Source organism: Actinia tenebrosa, unplaced genomic scaffold (genome assembly GCF_029948245.1).
Source record: "Actinia tenebrosa isolate PJP-AT-01 unplaced genomic scaffold, QUT_ActTen_1.0 PGA_scaffold15__27_contigs__length_11533743, whole genome shotgun sequence".
In the NCBI taxonomy this organism is placed as follows: Eukaryota; Metazoa; Cnidaria; class Anthozoa; order Actiniaria; family Actiniidae; genus Actinia; species Actinia tenebrosa.
In genome coordinates, this window is record NW_028292575.1 from 9,526,636 (window position 1) to 9,549,385 (window position 22,750).

At 35.4% G+C, this 22,750-nt stretch overlaps 3 protein-coding genes and 1 long non-coding RNA gene across 7 annotated transcripts; 3 read left to right on the forward strand and 1 right to left on the reverse strand.

The window, feature by feature from the left end:
- Nucleotides 1-1,389: 1,389 nt before the first annotated feature.
- Nucleotides 1,390-11,037, forward strand: LOC148911054 (uncharacterized). 2 transcript variants are annotated; one of them, XM_089030791.1, is made up of 14 exons: nt 1,390-2,224; nt 2,340-2,517; nt 3,043-3,205; nt 3,755-4,006; nt 4,407-4,522; nt 5,082-5,194; nt 5,769-6,033; nt 6,518-6,700; nt 6,984-7,239; nt 7,606-7,686; nt 8,215-8,274; nt 8,761-8,802; nt 9,081-9,154; nt 10,476-11,037. In XM_089030791.1, the coding sequence occupies exons 2-14, from the start codon at nt 2,368-2,370 to the stop codon at nt 10,494-10,496; spliced, it is 1,776 nt and encodes a 591-aa protein (XP_088886917.1). In that variant the 5' UTR covers nt 1,390-2,224; nt 2,340-2,367; the 3' UTR covers nt 10,497-11,037. The 2 variants fall into 2 exon arrangements, with proteins under 2 accessions (XP_088886917.1, XP_088886918.1); XM_089030792.1 differs by having other exon boundaries at nt 1,390-1,715.
- On the reverse strand, nt 3,294-12,367 carry LOC148911055 (uncharacterized). Of its 3 annotated transcripts, XR_016119884.1 has the most exons (7): nt 10,771-10,911; nt 8,927-9,124; nt 7,154-7,229; nt 6,396-6,757; nt 5,471-5,511; nt 4,273-5,255; nt 3,294-3,614 (listed from the first exon to the last, which is right to left on the reverse strand). It is a non-coding gene; the product is annotated as an uncharacterized LOC148911055 (long non-coding RNA). The 3 variants fall into 3 exon arrangements; XR_016119885.1 differs by lacking the exons at nt 3,294-3,614; nt 10,771-10,911 and adding an exon at nt 11,595-12,367 and having other exon boundaries at nt 4,891-5,255; XR_016119883.1 differs by lacking the exons at nt 3,294-3,614; nt 4,273-5,255 and having other exon boundaries at nt 5,364-5,511.
- A 66-nt stretch (nt 12,368-12,433) lies between these two features.
- On the forward strand, nt 12,434-13,871 carry LOC148911056 (uncharacterized). The gene is made up of 3 exons (XM_089030170.1): nt 12,434-12,440; nt 12,676-13,551; nt 13,786-13,871. The coding sequence occupies exons 1-3, from the start codon at nt 12,434-12,436 to the stop codon at nt 13,869-13,871; spliced, it is 969 nt and encodes a 322-aa protein (XP_088886296.1).
- A 79-nt stretch (nt 13,872-13,950) lies between these two features.
- LOC116308171 (RWD domain-containing protein 3) lies at nt 13,951-17,770 on the forward strand. The gene is made up of 2 exons (XM_031718554.2): nt 13,951-14,694; nt 15,893-17,770. Exons 1-2 carry the CDS (start codon nt 13,976-13,978, stop codon nt 16,002-16,004), a joined length of 831 nt encoding a protein of 276 aa, XP_031574414.1. The 5' UTR covers nt 13,951-13,975; the 3' UTR covers nt 16,005-17,770.
- Nucleotides 17,771-22,750: the final 4,980 nt, after the last annotated feature.

Below are 22,750 nucleotides of genomic sequence, written 5' to 3' on the forward strand. Positions count from 1 at the left end.
GGACCCCTTTGATCGAAAACTTGGCGGTACAATGTTCATGTGACTTGAAACCTTCGAATTTTGATTTTTAAAATGCAATATGTATTTTTTATGCGTCAAATCAAGTTTTGTATTTTTTTCAAGTATCATTACGACGCCCATAGTTATTTTCTTTTTGTCTTATCTTGGTTTTTGCAATTATATTGATACGATCAGCGCAGCGCTTGACATTTCGAGGAATATGATTGGTTCTGCCGGTATATACTATCTAAAAATAGGGCACTCCCGAAAACACATCAAACGCCATCCTAAAGCTCCGCTTTACATTGGCGATTTTTTTGCGGAGATTTTTGCGGAGATTTTCTGTCTGGCAACTTTTTGGAAATATGAAATCTTTTTTCTTATCCTTCAAAAGTGGCATCCGTCTAGGAAAACCTTGGTATCCTGAAAAAACTTTACAAGTAAATTCTTTACCATTATTTATTATGAACAAAATCCCAAAAACAAATCGCAGCAAAAACCGCCTGCAAAAATCGCTAGTGTAAACGGGGCTTAACACAAGGCTAGATGGACAGTTCTAGTTAAGAACTTATGATTTCACCATAAGAGAAAAGTAATTTTCATGCACGTATATTGCGATCATAATGTACCAGATCAAATTGAGAACATAAACATAGTTTTCATGTATTTATTTCAGTATACGTTAAACAAACATGAACTACAAAAATAGAGAATATTATATTTAAGCCCCGTTTACACTGGCGATTTTTGTGGCAATTTTCGGTAATATGAAATATTTTGTCTCATCCTTCAAAAGAGACATTTCCTCTACAAAAACCATGGTATCCTGAAAAAACTTTACAAGTAAATTCGTCATTATTATATTCCATTAATTATTATGGACAAAATCGCAAAAAAATCGCAGCAAAAATCGCTAGTGTAAACGGGGCTTAAGAGAAAGATGTGGATATTCCATAGACCTATTATATATCATAGTGGTTTTCATAATCCTTGCATGAAATAATGTGAGCTAATTAAGTGTAATAGTGGGATAAACACAATAGAAGACAAAAGAATTAGAGTGTAATAGTACTAGACATGCTAAAACGTATTTCACGGGTTTATGAAAACCACTCTAAAATTAAATATCATAAAACAAGTATTTGTTTCACTTATAATTCGAGTCTACTTGTACATTTCCAACGGAAAAATACACCTAGTTTTTAGTTACAAGCAAAATCATAAAGATGAACTCAGATGATTATTTTGCTTCTTTTTTGCTTTTTTCCCCTTAATGAGATTATTTGCGATTTTTTTTATTTTCGGCAATTAATTGTTTAATTGTGCCTCTTTTATCGTAATTAAATATCTTGATAAAAGTTTATTATCGTGAAAATCTATATTGACATGTAATTTTTTAATGGGCAGCAAAAAAAGGCTAGGCTAAAAATATCTAAACGTTTTTGCACAGGCGCGTTAGTTTCTGTATCGTAATAACCATGTTAATAATTTTTACACTAGTGAATATGATATGATAAATCCGGCCCCCTCATTGGTCACAATTTACGTCTTATCCTGCTATATTCACCTGTAATCGCGCACGCGCACGTCGATGTGTGCCGCTTGCAGAGATAAATAAAATTTGAGAAGACAAAAAGAATCTTAACTTAAAATCAAGTTCACTTGTGTTAAAAAAATAGAAATATTCACCTCGCCACACTAAGACTCGCGTCTTGGTAAATATTCCCCGATATTCACTTATTATCACCATTAATATACAATTAGGGTCGACATCAGTGAAGTGAAAAGATATCACTTCCAATGTTGTCATTTTATCGACCCTAAACGTGTAATTAACAAGTTATATAATGCTAAGAGCCTGGTATCCTTTTATTGACTAGTTTTCTATATCATATAGGTCACTCGCTTGCAGACTCGATATGGAAACTTCGAAATACGAACGATATCAAGCTCTTAATATTTGATAATCTCTACACATTATTAGGTCATTATTACAAAAATCTGGGTTTATACTATTTTCGGCCTCTTGCTTTGGCTATCATTACCTTTTGTTTTTCTTCTAGCTGTACCAATTTGCCTTGTATTTGTAAATACTTTTTAAGTCGTACCGGGAGCTTTCTGATTTCGCAAACACTTGACTTTACGACATGATTATAAACTGTGGTCACATTATTCACGGACAACGGCACATTTAGAGAAACAAGGATGTTAACTGTGCTGGAAAGTAAGCACGTTTCATAGGTCGACCATGCAGAAGAAGTTAGATCGCAATTCTGCTGCAAAAGAAATTCTACACTCCTAATAGATAACTATGAGCTAACATATTTTTTTCTTTATAGTCAACAGTACTATTTGACATGGAGGGACATGTCTACCCAGATAGGCATATTAAACAAGTTTTCGTCCAAGAAATTGTGGACTGTTCCATCTAAAGAACAGTATTTACCCCCCTATTTCAAAAGGCTCTGTGACGAATATGTGAAATTGAGTAATCCTCGACGAGTATTCCCAGTTGAGGTGAGTTATTATAATGAAAAACATAAAATAAAAAAGACATATATTACTGAACCATTATAATTCATCAACGAATTGTTGGATCAACTGGTGTATCAAGATAGATAACAGAGAAAGTGTTCATTTATTTCATGGTTGATCTAAATGAGACTTCTATTTATGGTTATGCTAAAATTCACTAATAAGAGAAAAAGAGTAAAACTGAAAATAGGATGTTCAGTACGTAGTATTGCTTAATACTTCCACTGTGTATGACAACCAATTAATTATATACATTTTAAATAATTCTTATAATTGCCAGTTTTTTGTTAACAATGAAATTAAGTACCAAATTTAAATTTAGAGCAACTTTTAATTATTTATATCAAAATTATGAAAAAGAAAGTGATATTTTACTTCGTTATCAAAGTTCTTTCAAACCGGAAGAGAAAAAAGCAACTCATAAAAATGATTGCAGCTGCACTTTAAAATGGGTGTCGAAATATGTCTCTACCTTAAAATTCTTACTTTGATTTTTCACATCTGCAGTGCATTGGTTTACAAGAGAGAAGTATCCCACCAACATGGATAATAGGATCAAACATCCATGTTTCGGTGGAAAATGGAATGGCTAGGAGGCTTGATGAAAGTGCATCCCCATTCGCAGTATTGGGTGATGAAATTGACCCCCTGCCTTTTCTCCAAATAACAGGTTTGTTTTTTATAAAGAGAAATATTAAAATACATTAGAAAGTGTAGGTTAAGTACATGACACCTCTTTTTGTATTGTGATCAATATATTGTAGGATATATTTGTTCTCCTTTATTTATTATCAAACCTGTGGTTTTGGATGTTACAACATTCATCACATGACAATTTTTTTAGTACAATCTGATCTGATCATTTGTCAGACACTTTATATTGCAATGAAACAGTACATATCAGACCCTTAAAGTAAAGATTATTCCATTAAGGTTTCAGCTGAATTAAATTTTGGAAGATTTATATTACATGCTAGTCCCCTTTAAGGACATATAATATAATGGATTTTTATTGACAAATTATGGAAAATTGGAAACCGTCAGTCACCAAAATTAACCTTGCAAACAATGAAATCTACCTAAAACACAAGTAATAACAATCTAAATAATTAATTATTAATTCAATAGTACAATAATAGTACATATAGAGTACTCTCTTATGTTGTGAGATTTAAATTACATACGCATATGTACAGTAATAATTAATCTATGTTTTCAGGGGACAATGGTTTGTTAGATGAAGGTGAGGCTATAAAAGAGATATTAGAGATGGAGGCGAGTTTAATGGGCAAGAATTTCCCACCCGCCCTTCTGATCCTTGGAGGGATGGGTGTGGGAATCCATTATGAGCAACTTAGAAAGATGTATGATGGTGTGCCATTGGTAATGGCATATGGCCTTCCCGTCTCAGGGAAGTCCTTTGCAGTTGAGGTTGCCATGTCCATCATCGGAGAGTCTAAAAGGACTGGAGGTAATTAATGAAATCAATTGTTTCAAAATTTGAAGTAAACTTATGGTATAAAACATAATGGACAATACTCTTTCGGTATTTATTTTTCTATGTGAAGTGAATGGTTTAATTTGTATTTCCAGTATTTAATATTGTAAGACCAATATTATGATTGGGCCTCGATCACAGTTAAAAATTCAAATGGGGGATAATGATAGGATATGCAAATAAAAGTCATGTAAGTAATGTATAGCTAATCAAATCTTAGGAATTACACTTCTACGTACATTTTGCAATTGGGTCGTGATGTATTTGGGTGGTTACTCCTGGTTATGTCCTCTCTCTCTGGCTTCACGCTATAGCTTATGGCAGTAACAATTTGTTTTTCACCTCTCTAAGCTTGTTCATTCTTTTCTTTTAGAATGCACACAGGCAGGCATCTTAAAAAAAGCTGGCAGTAGAACACTCCCTTTTTGGTGGGACGATGTCTCCGATTTTGGAATCTTAGAGGCATTAACAGTGCAGACCTTCAATCAGGTAAGTAATATAATATGAGATTTACTAACTGAGAAGTATTTGTGGTACTATAACATTATAGAAACCATGTCTAAAAATATCACTTACATTATCAGACTGGGTGTTTAGAAAGCTCTATATTGTGCACCTTTTTTTTCTTTTATTCCAATTATTCAAATCTGTTTTAACAGTCATTTTAAGAAATCTTTTCATAGAGTTTTGATCGATTGACCACATGAAACACAACTTTACATTAAATAGGGGGCCATATGGTAGGGGGTTATGGTTATATGGTTGGGGGTTATGCATGCATGATGATGATCATGGTTACCAATTGATTCAAAGTACAGTACTAAACATATCATTTAAAACATTTAAAACATATCAAACTAGTTAATGGAAGTATATATTTTGGTTAGGCTTCAACAAACTGAAATTTTACATACAATATTGTTCAAAGAAAGTCAAAGGCATTCGAATTATTTTACCCATTAACATGAATATAGAGTGTGCTGGCCAATTTGAGATTTGCTATACTAATGAAAATATAGCTAATATTTTAATATCACAATATCAATAGGCTCAAAGAAATACAGCAAATGCAATACAAGAGGGATCAAGAACGATACCTCTAATGACGATGAATCCGCAATGTCTCAGAAGAAAAAAAATGGACCAAGAGAAAATCGCCAGGTATTGTCCACTAAAATCTGACTTACAATTGTTTCAATATAATAGATATTGAAGTATTGTCCTAGAAAATGTAAAAAAATTTAAATTGAAAGTTAACTTGTTAGAAAAGCTGTCAAAATTATTGTTAAAAATAAGCTAGATGAAAAAAATTATGGACAGGACAACTATGTAACTTAATTGGTGAATTTCTATTGTGCAGCACATGAGCCTCAGAGTGCAAAATCAAACATATATCCAAAGACATATCCAAAGTTTTTGCTATATCAATATTATTACCTAACTGTTACCAGTGCACTGCGGCGGGCTAAGGATCAGACCTGTGAAAAAGAATGTCACAGATATATATATACTTAGTTATTGCAGCATCAATTTGAAAAAATGTTAACATAGAAAAAGTCTACAGAGTATGAAGTGCAAATTAAAGTATAAAAACACTGTTTCATAATGAAATTACAGTAAATTAACTGCATTTGCGGAATTTACAGATTTTTATGTGTCAGCTAGATTATTATAAAATGCTAATTTTGAATCTGCAATCTTTTAACAATTTGCCTTTTTGTTTGTGTTTGCTTAGGGTTTTTTTGAGAATTGCTGTAATACCGTTCTCTCCAATAAGTGCAGAACAAAGTCTTGAAACTTGCCTCGAATTAAAATCAAAGATACGTCCATTATTGGAGAGAGCGGTGTTAAGTGTGGGGATTCTGTTAGAGCTACAGACAGAATTTGAAGAAATGAGGGGAGATGAAATATTTAAAGAAATCTGTTCCCTTCTAAGTAGAACAAGCCTGGATATGCGCAGCCAACTTAATTATGCGCTCATCTTATTTTCGACAGGAAAGGTACTTCAATTCTGACTATATATTAAAATTGAATTTGAAAGAGATACTGCAGTCTATAATAATAATTATGTTATAATTTTTAAAAATAAGTTAAACACAGCAACCCAGCATTGTCATTAATTGGAAGTCATTGGTTGATCTCATCTGTGCTAATTTGTGGGTTTCTTCAACCTTTTTGTGGGTTTTTCAGCTTGTTTTCCAGGGTGTTCAGCTTCCAAGATTCAATATGGAAATCGAGTGGAAACTTTTTAAGAGCTACTGCCACTCCCTTTCTCATGTGTTGAAAAATCCAATGTGAATTATTACTTCTCTGTAATTTAACTTATTTTCCCTATTTAATGTAATCCTCATATTCATTATACCTTAAATATGTTTGTCCCTCATTTATTTAGTCTCACTTGCCATGCATCACACCTCATTTCTTCTCCATGCTCCAACACTAACTGATTTATCCATTTTTAACTTATTCTATTTCCATACACAGATCTTGGAGAAACTTTCACTGTTTTTTCATTTTGAGCAAGTAAAGAAGTATTTTGTGGAATGTGTTATTCCAACTCATTTTGAGCTTTTGGATAGTCCTGGCAGTGCATTAGATATCAAGGCTGATGAGATGATGGGTGCCATCAATGCAATTGTTGAAGAATGTTCTTCTCAACCAGAAAAGGTAATTTCCTGATAACCAGGGAGGTTGGAGGTAGATGGAATTGTAGCCTCCCCCAGGCTAATGGAATTGAATAGAATGAATTTATTGTTAATAAGAGGACAGACGCAGAAAAACTGAAGTCAATTTGTTAATTTGCATTTCGTAATGTAACCAATTCAACCTAACTCTAAATTATTCGATACCCAATTTAAAATCATTTCATGATTGTAAATAGTGAATTTATGTCAATTTCTATTAATTTTCTTTTTATTTTGTTTTTTTTTTTGTTTGTTTTCGAATTCAGACAAGGGGATTCTTCATAAGGAAAACTGTCTTGACCAAATGTATGTGTGGGGATAGCTTTGGTTTTCATACGAAGGATGCACTTGAATTTGCTGGAATTACCTCTGTCACTGAGCATCAATTAAAGCATTACATAAGAAATGCTAAGATTGGTTGCTGTGGGAGGCTTACCTTCCAAGGAAGGGGACAGATCTCTGGATGTATTCATATTCAAAGAAAAGTACTTTCCAAGGAATTGCTTGCCAAGCTAGATAATGGTAAGAAATATAATTATTCAGTTACTAAGTTGGCAAAGTTGTTGAAATATCACAGTTATGTAATAATAAGAGTATAAGTAATAGAGTAAAAAAGATATCAAAAAATAATTTTGTGACATCACTTCGGTTCTATTGCAGCAATTTAAATTCTAGAAATAGCTAGTAGACCTGTACCTGCACTAGACCTTATTTCCAATGTTCATAAACTCATATGTAACCCATTTATAATATTTGAACATGTGTTTTATCTAAGATCAGGATGTAAATGAAGGAGGGAAGTTAGGTTTATTTTTAATTAACTATTTATATATTATTAGAGAGTAACGAAGCAACAGGAATTAATGAAGAGATCTATTTTCTTTACAGCATTCACAAGCACTCAGAAATCGAGTGCCAAAACCAATTCAAGTGCAACCCCTATGTTGCAAACAAAAAGTAGCACTGTTGGTAGGTTGATATACATTTAGAGGAATATTAAAAATAGAAATATTATTAATATTTCCTTTGTGCTTTTCTATAATGCAACTGTATAGTATTTTCATAGGTAAAGGTTACAGGGGGTTATTACTAGGTTATTATATATGGATACCCCTCTCTTTTGAGAAAAAAAAGGAAGTCACTACAGTTTACTATGCAAGTTCTGAAAACTTTCATTTATTAATGCTTTCTGCTTAATTATTGAATCTCTCAAATTTAAGTCGTTTTGATCCTCACTGATTGCACCATTTTTCTTCATTTCATTGGTTTCCTTTTTTACCCTGTAACCCCTCCCCCTAAGTCATTCTGGCTTCGCTCTCCAAGGTATAACATAAATACTATTGGGTTATATTTTTGATGTTCTTTTGGTATAGTCGCCCCTGTAGGTTCATGTTGCCTTAAATAATACCCCAGCAAAAGATGGATGCTAAGAACTATGTACCTAGCAACTTCAAAATGCACTGAATGATTCACATGAGCAATCGTTTCCCTCTACAGAATCAACTCAAGTAGGAAAGGACCTAGAAGTGGATGCAGCAAGCGATGCTGTAGGCCAAGGTACGTACATTACCTCACTTCCAAATCTATTTCACTCATAAGAAAACGGAAACATAGTCTAATTTAGAATTAGAGAACAAGTAGTCTCAATTGTTTTAACACAAATTAAACCTACTAATGAATATCTTAGTATTTAAAACAAAGAAAGACACTGAAAACTTTCCTGAATAAAATAAATTTTAACCGTTGGGATTATTGTCATTCATCTTTGTTACCTTGTCTCAATGTCTTTATAAGTATAAGTCACATAAGATTAAACTTACTCTATTGTGCTGACACAATCTACATGCATGAAGTGTTGCTAGATCCTAGTACCGTATTTCATGCTTACATTCAAAAAAGCTGTTTTATTTGTTAAAGTAATTAAAATATGTCATAATTTGGTATTTAATGACCAAAGATTTAATGACATGAAAGGGACCAATTCATTAGGAATAAATTAACACTTGCTGTTTAACAAACAATAATCATGTTTATTCTTTTCAGGACTTTTATTGGTTCAAAACGAAAAGAGGCATAAGAGAAAAAGTAAGCATTATGTTATAATTAATTTACAAATAATTTAATAATTTTGAAAATTCTTAATATATAAAATAGACAGTTTTGTGTGCAAAAAAAAAATTGTAAAAGTATTTTAGCTCGCATAGCTTACCTTGAGTATTAACTGGGAGACACAGAAGGTTTTGTTCTTAGTGCCTTAAAGTTGTTGACATATTCAGCGTATTGTCTTCCCATACTAAATAAAAGTTTGCTTGTTTTTTTTATGCTGTTGGTATAACTATTTTTCCTCTTCTCTGTTATAACAGGAACAGAAGTTGAGAATTTGCAAGATGCTTTGGCCATCAAACATCTGCCGAGGAAAAGACAAATTAAAAAAAAGGCATATAATTGAAAATTAATTAGATTTAGTTCATAGTTAGTTCACTTAGTGTCCAAGATGTTGGTATAGGAAAAACCAATGTTTGAGAAGAATCAATGAAAAGTATCATGTGCCTTTGCTGAAAGTGGATAAATTTGCCACAAAGGTTTAGCACGAGTGGTATATAATTCAAGGAAGCCATTTTCAATAAATACAACTTCACTAGTACTTTTCATTAATTCTTCGAGGACTAAACTAGGTCATGGTATATCCTTTTAATAATACTTCAGCACCTCTAATAATAAATATAAAATAAGCATTTATAATTAAGTAAAAAAAATGAATGCATCAAGCTCCATTTTTGCATTTCAAACAAAAATATTTTTAAAAAAGTCAATGAACCAAAAAACGTTTTTATGTAGATGTGGTAGTTATAAGAAAAATAACTAAATGAAACATATTTTAAGTTTATTTTAAGTTTCATGGAACAGACAATATGCATGACGGTATTTACAGTGTGACTACTCCAAACCAAGCCACCTCGACAAATTTTCCACAAATTAGCCAATCAAAAGGGTTTCATCAAAAGTAGGAATCTGAACAATATAATTGCTACAAATCAGACAAATATCCATGGGTTTACACGGCTTAGAAGACTGCCGGCATCTTTGTTGTCGAATATGAACGTGCTGTCGCATAGCAACATAGTGATAAGATCTAACAGCGTCAGCCTGATAATATCTTTGTCAGGCAGAAACAAACTGTAATCATAAAGACTGTGTTTTATACTGTCTCTAATATACTACTATTTTTCTATATAATTGATGACACAAATCACTAATCTGCGAAGAAAACATATTATAAGCTCTTCTTCATCATTTAGTTTTACCAACCGGAAAAATGAAAGAACATTTGAATTAAAAATTTGCCGCTAATCTATTGTTTAAATACTCAAACACTATTGGATAATTTGTGGAAAATTTGTCGAGGCAGCTTTGGTTGGAGAAACTTTGGAAACTGCAGCTTGAATCACATTTAGTAAATGAAAAAATAACATTATCATATATTTTTTTAATAACAATAATGCTTTGAACCCTTTTTTTAATCCAAAATTTTCATTATAATAATTAATAAAAGTTAATGTTTCATAAATATATATATATATTAGGTAGCTGTATTTATATTAAGAATTATTTTGAAGCATTTGATATAGTAGACTACCATTCGATTCACAGATACACTGGATATACATTGTACTTAAAGCCCATTAATAATTATTAATTGTACAGCTTCTCATAAATCCCATAAAGGTAACTGTCCAATTATTTTCTTAATTCCACAGGTCTTATTGATATGGGATTAATTAGGCAGCTATATAATTAATAGGTAATTAATAGTACTCCATACTGTCCAATTAAGAAATAATTGACAAGAAAAATTCCTCTGACTGCCAAATTTCTATATACCAATTGCCATATAATCATAATGTCTATGAACTGAAAATGTATTCCGACTAAACATTTGGTAAAAAGTGTTGCACAAACATGAATACTTCATGAAAACCAATTTAAAATCTATGGATTTTCTGAGTTCAACTTGATTTATATATTATATATATATATCAATTAAAAATGTACCCATCATCTTCCTTTTCTAGACAGCTCAGTTGAGAGCCAGTACTTCTAAAATTTCAAGAAATGCACCCCCACGTTCAGTTGATTTTGAAAATAGCACCCCTAAAAGGACATAATACAGTCATAGATCAGTCCCTAATGAGTAAAATATCACTTTATATACTCCATTAGCACAGAATACCACATTTAAGGAATCATATACATGCTCTAAAAATCAATTGTTCAGAATCATGCATGAATAATACCACTAATAAATATATTGGACTTTCAGCATCTTTTTCTTAAATTCAAAGTCTACATCTACCCTCAAATTCTGGCAATATTCCCCTTGCATCAAAGTCAAAGCAGCTCCATCTGGGGGACATAACAAAACAATATATTCGAATCTCCTGGGAATACTCTGGTACCTATCGTTTTGTCTACGGATTAAGCTTAATTCCAAAATGCATGCTGCAAAGGGTCATGACTGCGTGTTAAAAAACATGCAAGATGTCTTACTGAAATGTTTTTTTGAATTGAAATTTTAACAAGAAATATGACTACATGTCATTCATGTGACATAAATTGGCTGTAAAATATTAAAGTGAGGTCTTGAGCATGACAAATTTTTAAAAAAGGTCTGAGAAAAGTCTAAAGTATTTTTTTGCGGATCATATGTCGTTTGTCTCCGGTATAAAATTTCTAAAAAGACTATTCTCTGTGATACATATCTATATGCGATGTGAATTCAGCCATAATTATGTACAGTTACTTCTGTTTTCCTTCTTTTGAGCTGTTATTTAGTTTTTTATGATAATACAATTCGAAATTTCTTTACAAATACTTACCTGAAATGAAATGTCTGCCATTGCTTTCAAATATTCCTCAAACTTTTCGTCATATAAATTTGACATCTCATTGGCTATAATGTTGTTCTATTGTTCATTATCCAATCAAAATCGAGGATTGAACAACACTGCCAATCCGAGTTGAGCTTTTTTTTTCGTGTATGTTATTATAAAGGTATGTGTAGTGCAGTTATTTTCGAGTTATAATGATAGCGATAGCTCAAAAAAAAAAAAAAAAAAAAAAAAATTGGCATCATAACAAGGGGGAGGAAGCGGTGGTTTCTTCGCAAACAAATGAGATGAAATTTTTATCCCCTACGAAAACCAAGAAACCTTCCTATTTGGTTTGCTTGACATAAAGGAAAAAGAAAGAAAATTTGCATATAAAACTTTCAGGACTTTTCAAACAAAATATTTTTTTATACGGGAGCGAATAAATTGACCTGACAATCATTCTATGGCAGCTATGGACATACTTATATCTTGGTTAATGGAGTGCCATTAACTATGCTTATATTAAATTCAATACTGTTAAACCTCTGGCCATGGAGGGTTAGTTTTTGAACTTTCTGTTTGCCTTTACATATACCATCTTGTTTGCTATGTTCAAACTTTGAAGAAAATATGAAACTCAAGTCTCCCAGATATCATATCTTTGAACATTTATGTACATACATATTTGAAACACTTCAAGCAATGAAAGTAAGCCAATCACCTGAAGTAAGCCAAGAACCTGAAGTAAGTCAAGCACCTCAAGTAAGCCAATCCCCTGAAGTAAGCCAAGCACCTAAAGTAAGCCAAGCACCTAAAGTAAGCCAAGCACCTCAAGTAAGCCAAGCATGTCAAGTAAGTCAAGCACCTCAAACAAGCCAAGCACCTAAAGTAAGCCAAGCACCTGCAGTAAGTGAAGCACCTGAAGTAAGTGAAGCACCTCAAGCAAGTCAAGCACCTGAAGTAAGCCAAGCACCTCAAGTAAGCCAAGCACGTCAAGTAAGTGAAGCGGGTCAAGTAAGCCAAGCACCTGAAGTAAGCCAAGCACCTGAAGTAAGTGAAGCACTTGAAGTAAGCCAATCACCTCAAGTAAGTGAAGCACCTCAAGTAAGCCAATCACCTGAAGTAAGTGAAGCACTTGAAGTAAGCCAAGCACCTCAAGTAAGTGAAGCACCTCAAGTAAGTGAAACACCTCAAGTAAGCCAATCACCTCAAGTAAGTGAAACACCTCAAGTAAGCCAATCACCTGAAGTAAGCCAAGCACCTAAAGTAAGCCAAGCACCTCAAGTAAGCCAAGCATGTCAAGTAAGTCAAGCACCTCAAACAAGCCAAGCACCTAAAGTAAGCCAAGCACCTGCAGTAAGTGAAGCACCTGAAGTAAGTGAAGCACCTCAAGCAAGTCAAGCACCTGAAGTAAGCCAAGCACCTCAAGTAAGCCAAGCACCTGAAGTAAGTGAAGCACCTCAAGCAAGCCAAGCTCCTCAAGTAAGCCAAGCACCTGAAGTAAGCCAAGCACCAAAAGCAAGCCAATCACCTGAAGTAAGCCAAGCACCTAAAGTAAGTCAAGCACCTGAAGTAAGTGAAGCACGTCAAGTAAGCCAAGCACCTGAAGCAAGCCAAGCACCTCAAGTAAGCCAAGCACCTCAAGTAAGCCAAGCACCTGAAGTAAGTGAAGCACCTCAAGCAAGCCAAGCTCCTCAAGTAAGCCAAGCACCTGAAGTAAGCCAAGCACCAAAAGCAAGCCAATCACCTGAAGTAAGCCAAGCACCTAAAGTAAGTCAAGCACCTGAAGTAAGTGAAGCACGTCAAGTAAGCGAAGCACCTGAAGCAAGCCAAGCACGTCAAGTAAGTGAAGCACCTGAAGTAAGCCAATCACCTCAAGTAAGCCAAGCAGTAACGATAGCTATGAAAACGCCAACGGAGCCACAAGGAGACAGACACCAGCACACACACCACAACACAAGAGGTATTAGTGCCATAAAACAAGAGTTATTAGTGCCACTTCATGAGGTCTTACATGAAGACACACACCACAACACAAGAGGTATTAGTGCCATAAAACAAGAGTTATTAGTGCCACTTCATGAGGTCTTACATGAAGACACACACCACAACACAAGAGGTATTAGTGCCATAAAACAAGAGTTATTAGTGCCACTTCATGAGGTCTTACATGAAGACACACACCACAACACAAGAGGTATTAGTGCCATAAAACAAGAGTTATTAGTGCCACTTCATGAGGTCTTACATGAAGTAGTAACCTGTGTTTTGGTTTTTCTTTAAATTTCACGAATCAACGAGCCCTCGGTTGAAATAGCCAGCGGTTTCGTGTAACCCAGACCCTGCGCTGTTTACGAGAGACGCCTGGTGAAAAGAACCTCGAAAAAATGATAATGGAAAGTACAAATATTGAACTGATAAAAGAAGAGATCGAAGCCCTAAAAGCAATATTCTGTGAGGAAGGAGAGTTTTCTATTAACTCAAATGTTATAGGAGGTATATTTTCCGAGAGCGATAGATTAAGCATCAGTCTCGATCTCCAAGTCAAGTGTTCAACATGTTCATCAGCCAAAAACCGGGAGACATGCAAGATAAAAATGACTGTTGCTTTATCTAAGGATTATCCTGGTGTACTGCCCTCTATTTCTCTTTCTTCTTACCACTTCAACAAGAAGGAAGTTGCTTTATTCACGGACAAGCTTCACTTTTACCTGAAAACACTTCATCCTGGGCCCATAATAATGGATCTGGCAATGTGGCTACAGGAAAATTCTGTTCACACATCACCTCAATCACATGAGTCTGGAGATAAAAGCGATGATAATGAAGATATCAATGAACTAGTTGTTGTAAAGCTAGATCACATGAGAAATCGAACCTGTTATCTTAAAACTCTTACAGCATGGGCAAATGATTTAGACATTTCAATAATGGTGCTCTTTGCTCATAAGTTAATACTTTTGGTTTTCGAAGGTTCATCTGATCATGTTAAAGAATTCTTAAAAAGGTTTAGATCTTCTAATATTGATGTTGATTCTTCAAGGAAACCTTGTAAGGAAAAAATGATGAAGATCCTAGTCCAGATTCGACACCCTACCAAATTAGGGTGAGTATATTAAAGACTTAAATAGAAAATGTTCATGTTGATGTGTGTGCAGTTATGAAGCAAGCAGGGGTTGGCAGAACATGAGAGAAGTGTTAGGAGAAACATGACGCATAGTGAAGTCCTTTTCAAAACTTCTCAAGTGTTCTGCTAATCCTCAAGTGCTTCGTAACTCCACACAGCAAAGCAAGCAAGTTTTTTCTTTCTTTTATAAAATATAAATTAGAGTAACCATTATTTTGGATAGGAAGAAGCAACTGAAAGTGTGCACACAACCAATCAGAGTGCAAGATTCATAGCAGTTATTTTATAAACTAAATAACATCAACAAAACACTCAAGAGATAATTGTTTTTGAAGGGTTAATTTGTCAACCTCTCCTCTGAACATTTGATCATAATTACATGCAAATTTACACCATAAAAGTAATAATTAGGATATTTAGATATTCAAATAATTTAATACTTATTATTAAATTATTATTAATATTATTATTTATTCTCACTGCATGCTGTGGATCATTGTCACAACAACGATTTAAATGGATGTCAATCAAAATGTTTCAATGACACCATCACAAAACACAAACTTTTCAAGGACATTAGGAGGTTGAGGGAAAAACTCTGTCCAGTTGGCATTGCAGTACTTTGTGTGACTTTTTTAGGGGAGATATTTTCAAGATGGCTTGGAACTATTTCATCCCTTATATGACAGTCCCACAGTTCACTGCAAATGCCAACTCAAACCTTTTGTATTCCTTGGAATGTGTAATATGTTGAATTTTATTGTCATGGACTATTAAGCCTGGTTCATAATAGAGATGGAATTGGAATCAACATATGCAGACTCAGAAGTGTACTGCTATTAACAGTGCTCATCTTTTTTCAAATCTGGGTGATAAATGTGATACTGATTCTGGGTGTTGTTGCTTCTGATTCTGATGCTAAACACAGAGTTGACCTCTAGTGGTCATTAGAGACAGTTGATTTTTTAATATGTTTGCTGAAAACCATCAGGATCCAAATTAATCGGCTAGTGTTTGCAATGTATTTAAAGAGAGTAGCTAGGATGATACAGTTTCATGGGCTGCTCACTCCTCTAGTTCTACATCTAGGCTGTTGGACATCTCAATGACAATGTATATTGAACATGTGTGATGCTGTACGTGCTGTATTGTGCTTATTTTATCCCTTGTCTTTCAGGTCTGCTGGACTGAATTGGAAAGAATCCAAGTCAAATGCAGAGCTAGAAAATAACTTTAAGGAATTCAACCTGCTTGATATTTATAGCAAATTTGTACTTCCATCTTTGTAAGAAATGCAAGTTGTGGAGAAAACTGAGGAGCTATATAGAGACTTTGTACCATCACGTGATGGCAGCTATGAGGCAGAAACAATTGAATCTGGTCTAATCTGATTTAAATTAGAGAGAATTTAGTTATCCTGGGGGATAACACTCTGTTGTTGTGCTTTTTGTCATTGCTGTCATCACTTTTAAGGTTACTGGAAATAATATTATTTTCTGAATTTCTATTATATGGGGTTTTGTTAAAAGTAGTGTGAAGAGATAGTCTTAAACGAAACATACCCCTGAAGGTCTCCAGTAACCTAAATAAATCCCACAATGCCTAGTTATTTTCCACATTTTCAAGTCAAATTTATTCTTTCGAAATATCTTTAATGAAATCAAAATAAATAAATTTGATGGAAAAAATAATAAATTTTATATCAAGCACGAAAAATAAAGCATTGTAGGATTTCTTAAAAAGGTCTTATCACCTATCTTTTATATTTTGCCATCCTCAGTTTCAGCCTCACCATTATCTTCACATTTGTCCTTTGCATCTGGCTGTAGCAATTTGTATCATGACACTAGCTACTATCTTAGTTTAACTGAGATTATGTTAACCATATATTTTTTTGTGTACCTCTGTGTCTTTTTAACTAGAGCTCAAAGACCAGCATTTTTTATTTTCTTGAATTAGTGACTGTGTAAATACTGGGAGGAAATGGGACCAGAGGTTATTTCTTATTTTCTTCCACTCCAGTATCCTAAGAGGCACCATGCATTCTAGTTGGCTGTTTCCAGAGTGTTTCTGTTACGAACAATGAAACATAACTATAAAAACTAGAACAAAAGTAAATGGGGAAAAAATTTAATTCTAAGTCAGTGGTATACTTAAATGCATATTGAAATTTTAAAAAATGTATTAACTGTGCTTCATATTGCCAAGCTTTGGGCAGTACCATCTTCAGAGCTTTAACACATTAAAAAGTTATTTCTTAGTCCTTAGGTCATTTTGGATAGAGAAAACTGTGCCCTCAGAATTTTTCCCCATCCGGGCCTCGTGACCAAATAACATCTATAGTTTTTACTACCACCACCTTTGGTGCACTTTTAAAAGCATAAGGTGATTAATACCACTTGTATAGAACCCCAATATGTAAACTGTAAGCTGCTGGTCTTCATTACAAGACAGACTGGATAATAAATTGTCTACGGGAATGGTCTAAGATTAGAATTTATTATAACAAATCTTGGGTCTCTAGCTCACATCCACATACTTGCCCTTAAAGTGCCTATCACCCTTCCGACAATATTCACAGTATTGATTCTACATGGGGTAAGATGTGGAAAAGCCCAAAAAAATTTCATAGTTTGAGTGCGGCTTCTTGAAGTTATAAAGGTTTTTCCATGTTGTGATGTATGAGGAGTAATCATTTAATATACAAAACCTTACTTGCACAGATAAATTAAATTTGAAATACGTCGTTGTTTTGCCCATTGCTCTTATAGAAATTATTGCAAGCTATTTTTCACATAGAAGCCGGTGTTTCAAATTACAAGTAACAACAAATAACCATAAATGCCTCCTCATACGTCACAACATTAGCATATGGCATGGAAAAGCCTTTATAACTTCAAGAAGCTGCACTCAAACTATGAATATTGTCAGAAGGGTGATAGGCACTTAATCTTAGGATGTCTTTCAGAATGATGCCAAATAGCATTAATGGATAAATATTAACCAAATTTTTCAAAAGTACTGATCCTTAAAAAATAAAAAGAATTTTATGAAATGCACAGTAATCTTTTACTAAGGTGAAAGCTAAGTTGGGTTAGTCAGGGGATCATATACTGTAGCTTGGATGTTTTCTATGGGATTGGGATAAGTCTTTATAATATATAATATTACAGTCTTCCAACTCCCCTGGGTTACTTTATGTACCAGGGCCTGGTGAACAAGAGAAATAAAGGCAGGTTGGTTGGTTGCCTGCTTGCCCTTACTGAGTTTTGGTTATGGAATGCATAGGGGAGAGGATAGGCCCTGGGGAAGTGGGGGGGGGGGGGGGGGGGAGTACTCCCATATATGGACTATACAGGGATGATCCCCTGAACAGGGTATGGTTTTTCGAGCTTCTTGTTATAAACAGGGTATGCAATTTCACTCAAATTCCAAGTTCTTCCTGAGTTTCCTGTCATATTCGGGGTTTCTACTTTCGTATTGACCGGAACTGGTTATTATGGTCGTCAAAAAAAAACAATACGCGAACTGACATGATAATTGAAACAGGAACTCAGTACAATTAATTATATCTTTTGTCATAAACAGGGTACCCCTTTCAGAATCCCAGCGGAACACTCCTACCCAAATTCTGGTGGAGTACCCCCCCCCTCCCCCGGGCACTGCACTCGAGGCAGCCGCTTGCTAAACATTGAATGCGCCCCACCCGCCATCCCACATTTGCCCTGCCCTAGGCGTGTCCCAGGCCATCGCTATTCCCCATAATTTCCTCATTACCATCTCATAAATAACAATACCCGGGGGAAAATATTACACTACAATATTAATAATACACATAATAATAATGATAATGATGATGATGATGATGATAAAAAAAATAATAATGATATAAAGTTCTTTACAAACGCATCATACAACGTCTCGATGCTTTTTACAAAAGGACAAGACAAATATCAAGTTTGTGGAAAAAATTGCAAAAAAAGTCAGTTACTCCTGGTGAACAGGTTGTGTCTTAGTGCAGATTTAAAATCTGGAACTGAACTTGAGTACTTAATTGCATCAGGGTGATTGTTCCAGAGTGCCGGTGCAGCCTTTTTCCAAACGTTGATGTCTTTGGTCTTGGAGTCACAAGCAGAAATTTAGAGGAGGAACGTAGGGTACGTTTGGGCTGATACAACTTCGGGAGACCAGAGAGGAACTGGGGTGCAAGGTCGTTAAGGCATTTGTATGTCAACAGCAGGATCCTGAAAGTAATTCGCTCATAGGACCGGGAGCCAATGTAGTTTCCTAAGGACAGGTGTAATGCTATCAGAGATCTTGGATCGAATGACAATCCTTGAATCCTAATAATCGTGTGGACGGCTGAAAACCGATTCATAAACGATGACCATTTACTTTTGGACGGACAGAATTCGTTTACAAAATTATGCATTTACCAATAAAAACGTAAAAGTGTGGACGGGGTCTTAGTTCTTCCATTTTCATCAACACCTATTTACCTTTGCGCCTACAAAGGGAATAGGGTTAGGGGTGAACACAGTGAAGTCGGGATCATCTTGAATTCAACGCATATCTAACAGTGTGAATGCCTGGGATATCAAAGGCGGATCCAGGGGGGGGGGGCTTCAGCAGAAAAAAACGATGCTTTTTTATATTGTATTCCGTTGTGTTGACGGAAGAAACTCAATTACCCCTTCCTCCTCTAAACTCAATTAGCCCCCCCCCCCCCCCCCCCCCCCAAACTCAATTAGCCCCTAAAATTTTGGCTGGATCCGCCCTTGGATATGGGGAATGTATCGAGTACTTCAAATATAAGCACCAATTGAATGATTTCCATAAAAAGTCTGTAAGAGTGTGCCAATGGCGTTAGTAATTAACTGAGACCTAAAATTAGTAATTAACAGTTAACCGCATGTTATTTCATGATTTTAGTTAGTATTATGGTTAACTGTTAACTGTTAACTGACATTAGGCTAGAAAATTAATAGTTAATCAAAAATTGGGTACCCACACTGGCACCCTCATGTAAGGTTTTTGATTTCCATATTTTTGATTTTTGACTCTCATGTAAAGTTTTTTATGTTCATATTTTTGATGGTGATACCAATTTTTTTTTTGCTACGTTATTTTCTCTTTTCTAATATTTATATCTATGCATATGTATCTTTTAAATATCTTTTTATGTAAGAGTGCAAATAAAATTATTGTTGTTGAAGTAATGATGGTGGTTACTGTTCTTGCGGTGGTCGTTGTTGTTGTTGTTGTTGTGGTAGTGGTTGTTTTGTTGTGGTTGTGGTTGTGGTTGTGGTTGTCGTTGTCGTTGTCGTTGTTGATGGTGGTGGTGGTGGTAGTGATGATATGATAATGGTGGTGGTAGTGGTAGTGGTGATGGTGATGACGATGGTGATGATGACGGTGATGGTGATGATGATGGTGGTGGTGGTAGTGGTGAGGATGACGACGATGGTGAGGATGATGACGATGGTGATGATGATGGTGGTAGTGATGATGATAGTGGTAGTGGTGATGATGATGGTGGTGGTGATGATATGATGGTGGTGGTGGTGATGATATGATGATGGTCATAATGACTTGTGGAGATGGCGGTGGCGGTGATAACAAATGTTACATGACGATGATGAAAACGGCTGCTAAAGGCGTCTTCACATGATTTCAGCTCGAAGCCGTTAAAAGGGTTAAAAGGGGAATGCTGTAAAACATTGCCTCATGACTCCAATGTTTTGTGTAAATAGTGTTATCGGTGTGCAACATCCGAATTACGATCATTTGCTTTCATTTTCAGCACGGTTATAGTATTACCCCTTTTTAACCCTAACCCTGAATGGCATGAGTGTATGTTGGGAATTGACGTAATGATAAAAAGATAAAGAAGTTATCGTCCAAAGAGAACAAGACATCCAGGCCTGGTTCACGACGCCCGACAGGACGAAGGTAGGCCCAGAAATGACAACTGTTCTCAAGGAGGAGTATGTTGTGTTGGGTGAAAAACAAAACTTAATCTCAGAAGATCGTAACAACAACGCTACTCTACAACTTTGGTCTGCAAAGGTTTTAGCTCCAGAAATTTTAAACCTTTGATATCCTTTAGTGCCTTGGTGGGTATTGTCCGCCTTGTTACGTTGGGACGCAGTGTCCCGCGCAATCGAGGCCCCTATCTTTGTTCGCCTAAAATCGTCTGGAGGTCATTATCTTTGCAATCTAGCACGGATTCTCACTTAGAGGAATTCATTCATAATCCACAGATGGTACCTTTTCAGCCAAGTGCAAATTCCAGTTGTCTAAATCTGCTCTTCCTCTCGTACTGAGTAGAATTACTATTCGCAACAACACTTCATCAATAGGGTAAAACTAACCTGCCCCACGACGGTCTAAACCCAGCTCACGTTTCCTATTAGTGGGAGAACAATCCAACACTTGGCGAATTCTGCTTCGCAAAGATAGGAAGAGCCGACTTCGTAAAATCAAAAAGCAACGTCGCCATAAACGCTTGGCTGCCACAAGCCAGTTCTTCCCTGTGCCAACTTTTCTGACACCTCTAGCTTAAAACTCCTATAGACTACTAAAGGATCAATAGGCCATGCTTTCACAGTTTGTATTCATACCAAAAATCAAAATTTATTGAGCTCTCCTTAGGTCACCTATATACGTTATTATTTGACAGAAAAAAGTCAAACTCCCAACCTGACAGTGTCTTCGACTCGGATTGGTCTGCAATAGAGACACCTTAAATACAGAACGTGAACTTTGCGGTTCGCCTCCGCTTTATCCAATAAGTAAATTGCATCCTCATTAAAGGATTTAAGTGCGGCTCGTTCCAATTACAAGACTTAGAAAAGCCACGTTTTGTTATTTCTTGGCAGGCTCCCTCTCAATATAATACCTTACCATCAACATTTAAGATTACACGCAGTCTCGGCCCGTGTGAACCCAATATCCAGACTTACCCTCCAATGGATCCTCCTTAACGGTTTTCAGTTGTGCTCAATCCAATTAAAACACTTAGAAATGTCATTTCTTCATATTTCTTGTCAGGCTCAGCTCCCGACAATACCTTACTATCAACAGATAAGATCACACGCAGTCTTTGGCCGTGTGAACCCAAAATCCAGACTGAACCTCTAAAGGATCCTCCTTAAAGGTTGTCAATTCTTAAAGGTTTTCAGTTGTGCTCATTTCAATTGCAAGACCTAGTAAGGGCATGTCTTTATATTTCTTGTCAGGCTCCCTCTCAATACATGAGCTTACCCATCAACAGTAAAGATCACACGCAGTCTTTGGCCCTATGAACCCAAAATCCAGACTTGCCCTCTAATGCATCCGCCTTAAAGGTTTTCAGTTCTGCTCATTCCAATTGCAAGACCTAGTAAGGCCATGTCAGTTCATATTTCTGGTCAGGCTCCCTCTAAATACATGAGATTTCCCATCAACAGTTAAGATCACAAGCAGTCTTTTGCCCTATGAACCCAAAATCCAGACCTGCTCTCCAATAGATCCGCCTTAAAGGTTTTCAGTTCTGCTCATTCCAATTGCAAGAATCTCTTGTTAGTCTCTATATCAATACTCTACTATCAAACAGTTAAGATCACATGCAGTCTCGTCCCGTGTGAACCCAAAATCCAGACTTGCCCTCCAATGGATCCTTGTTAAAGGCTTTCATTTCTGCTCATTCCATCTTTTTCTTTGCAATTGCATCTCACGAATACACTACTAACAACAGTTAAGATCACACGCATTCTCGGGCCGTGTGAACCCAAAATCCAGACTTACCCTCCAATGGATCGACCTTAAAGGTTTTCAGTTGTGCTCATTCCAATTACAAGACTTGGTAAAGCCATGACTTGTGATTTCTTGTCAGGCTCCATCTCAATACAATACCTTATCATCAACAGTTAAGATCATACGCAGTCTTTAGCCGTGTGAAACCAAAATCCAGCCTTTGCCTTAATTCGGATATAATAAATGTAAAGATGTAGTAAATAAGATTTGACAAGTTTGATAGCTATTGGGCTTATAC

Bases quoted from the DNA above. Each gene is read 5' to 3' on its own strand.
- LOC148911054 (XM_089030791.1), top strand. From the start codon at position 2,368: ATGTCTACCCAGATAGGCATATTAAACAAGTTTTCGTCCAAGAAATTG. The intron at 2,518-3,042 runs GTGAGTTATTAT...TCACATCTGCAG, and splicing joins GACGAGTATTCCCAGTTGAG to TGCATTGGTTTACAAGAGAG. The intron at 4,007-4,406 runs GTAATTAATGAA...CTTTTCTTTTAG, and splicing joins AGAGTCTAAAAGGACTGGAG to AATGCACACAGGCAGGCATC.
- LOC148911056 (XM_089030170.1), top strand. The intron at 13,552-13,785 runs GTATTAGTGCCA...ACAACACAAGAG, and splicing joins CACACACCACAACACAAGAG to GTATTAGTGCCATAAAACAA.
- LOC116308171 (XM_031718554.2), top strand. From the start codon at position 13,976: ATGATAATGGAAAGTACAAATATTGAACTGATAAAAGAAGAGATCGAA. The intron at 14,695-15,892 runs GTGAGTATATTA...CTTGTCTTTCAG, and splicing joins CGACACCCTACCAAATTAGG to GTCTGCTGGACTGAATTGGA.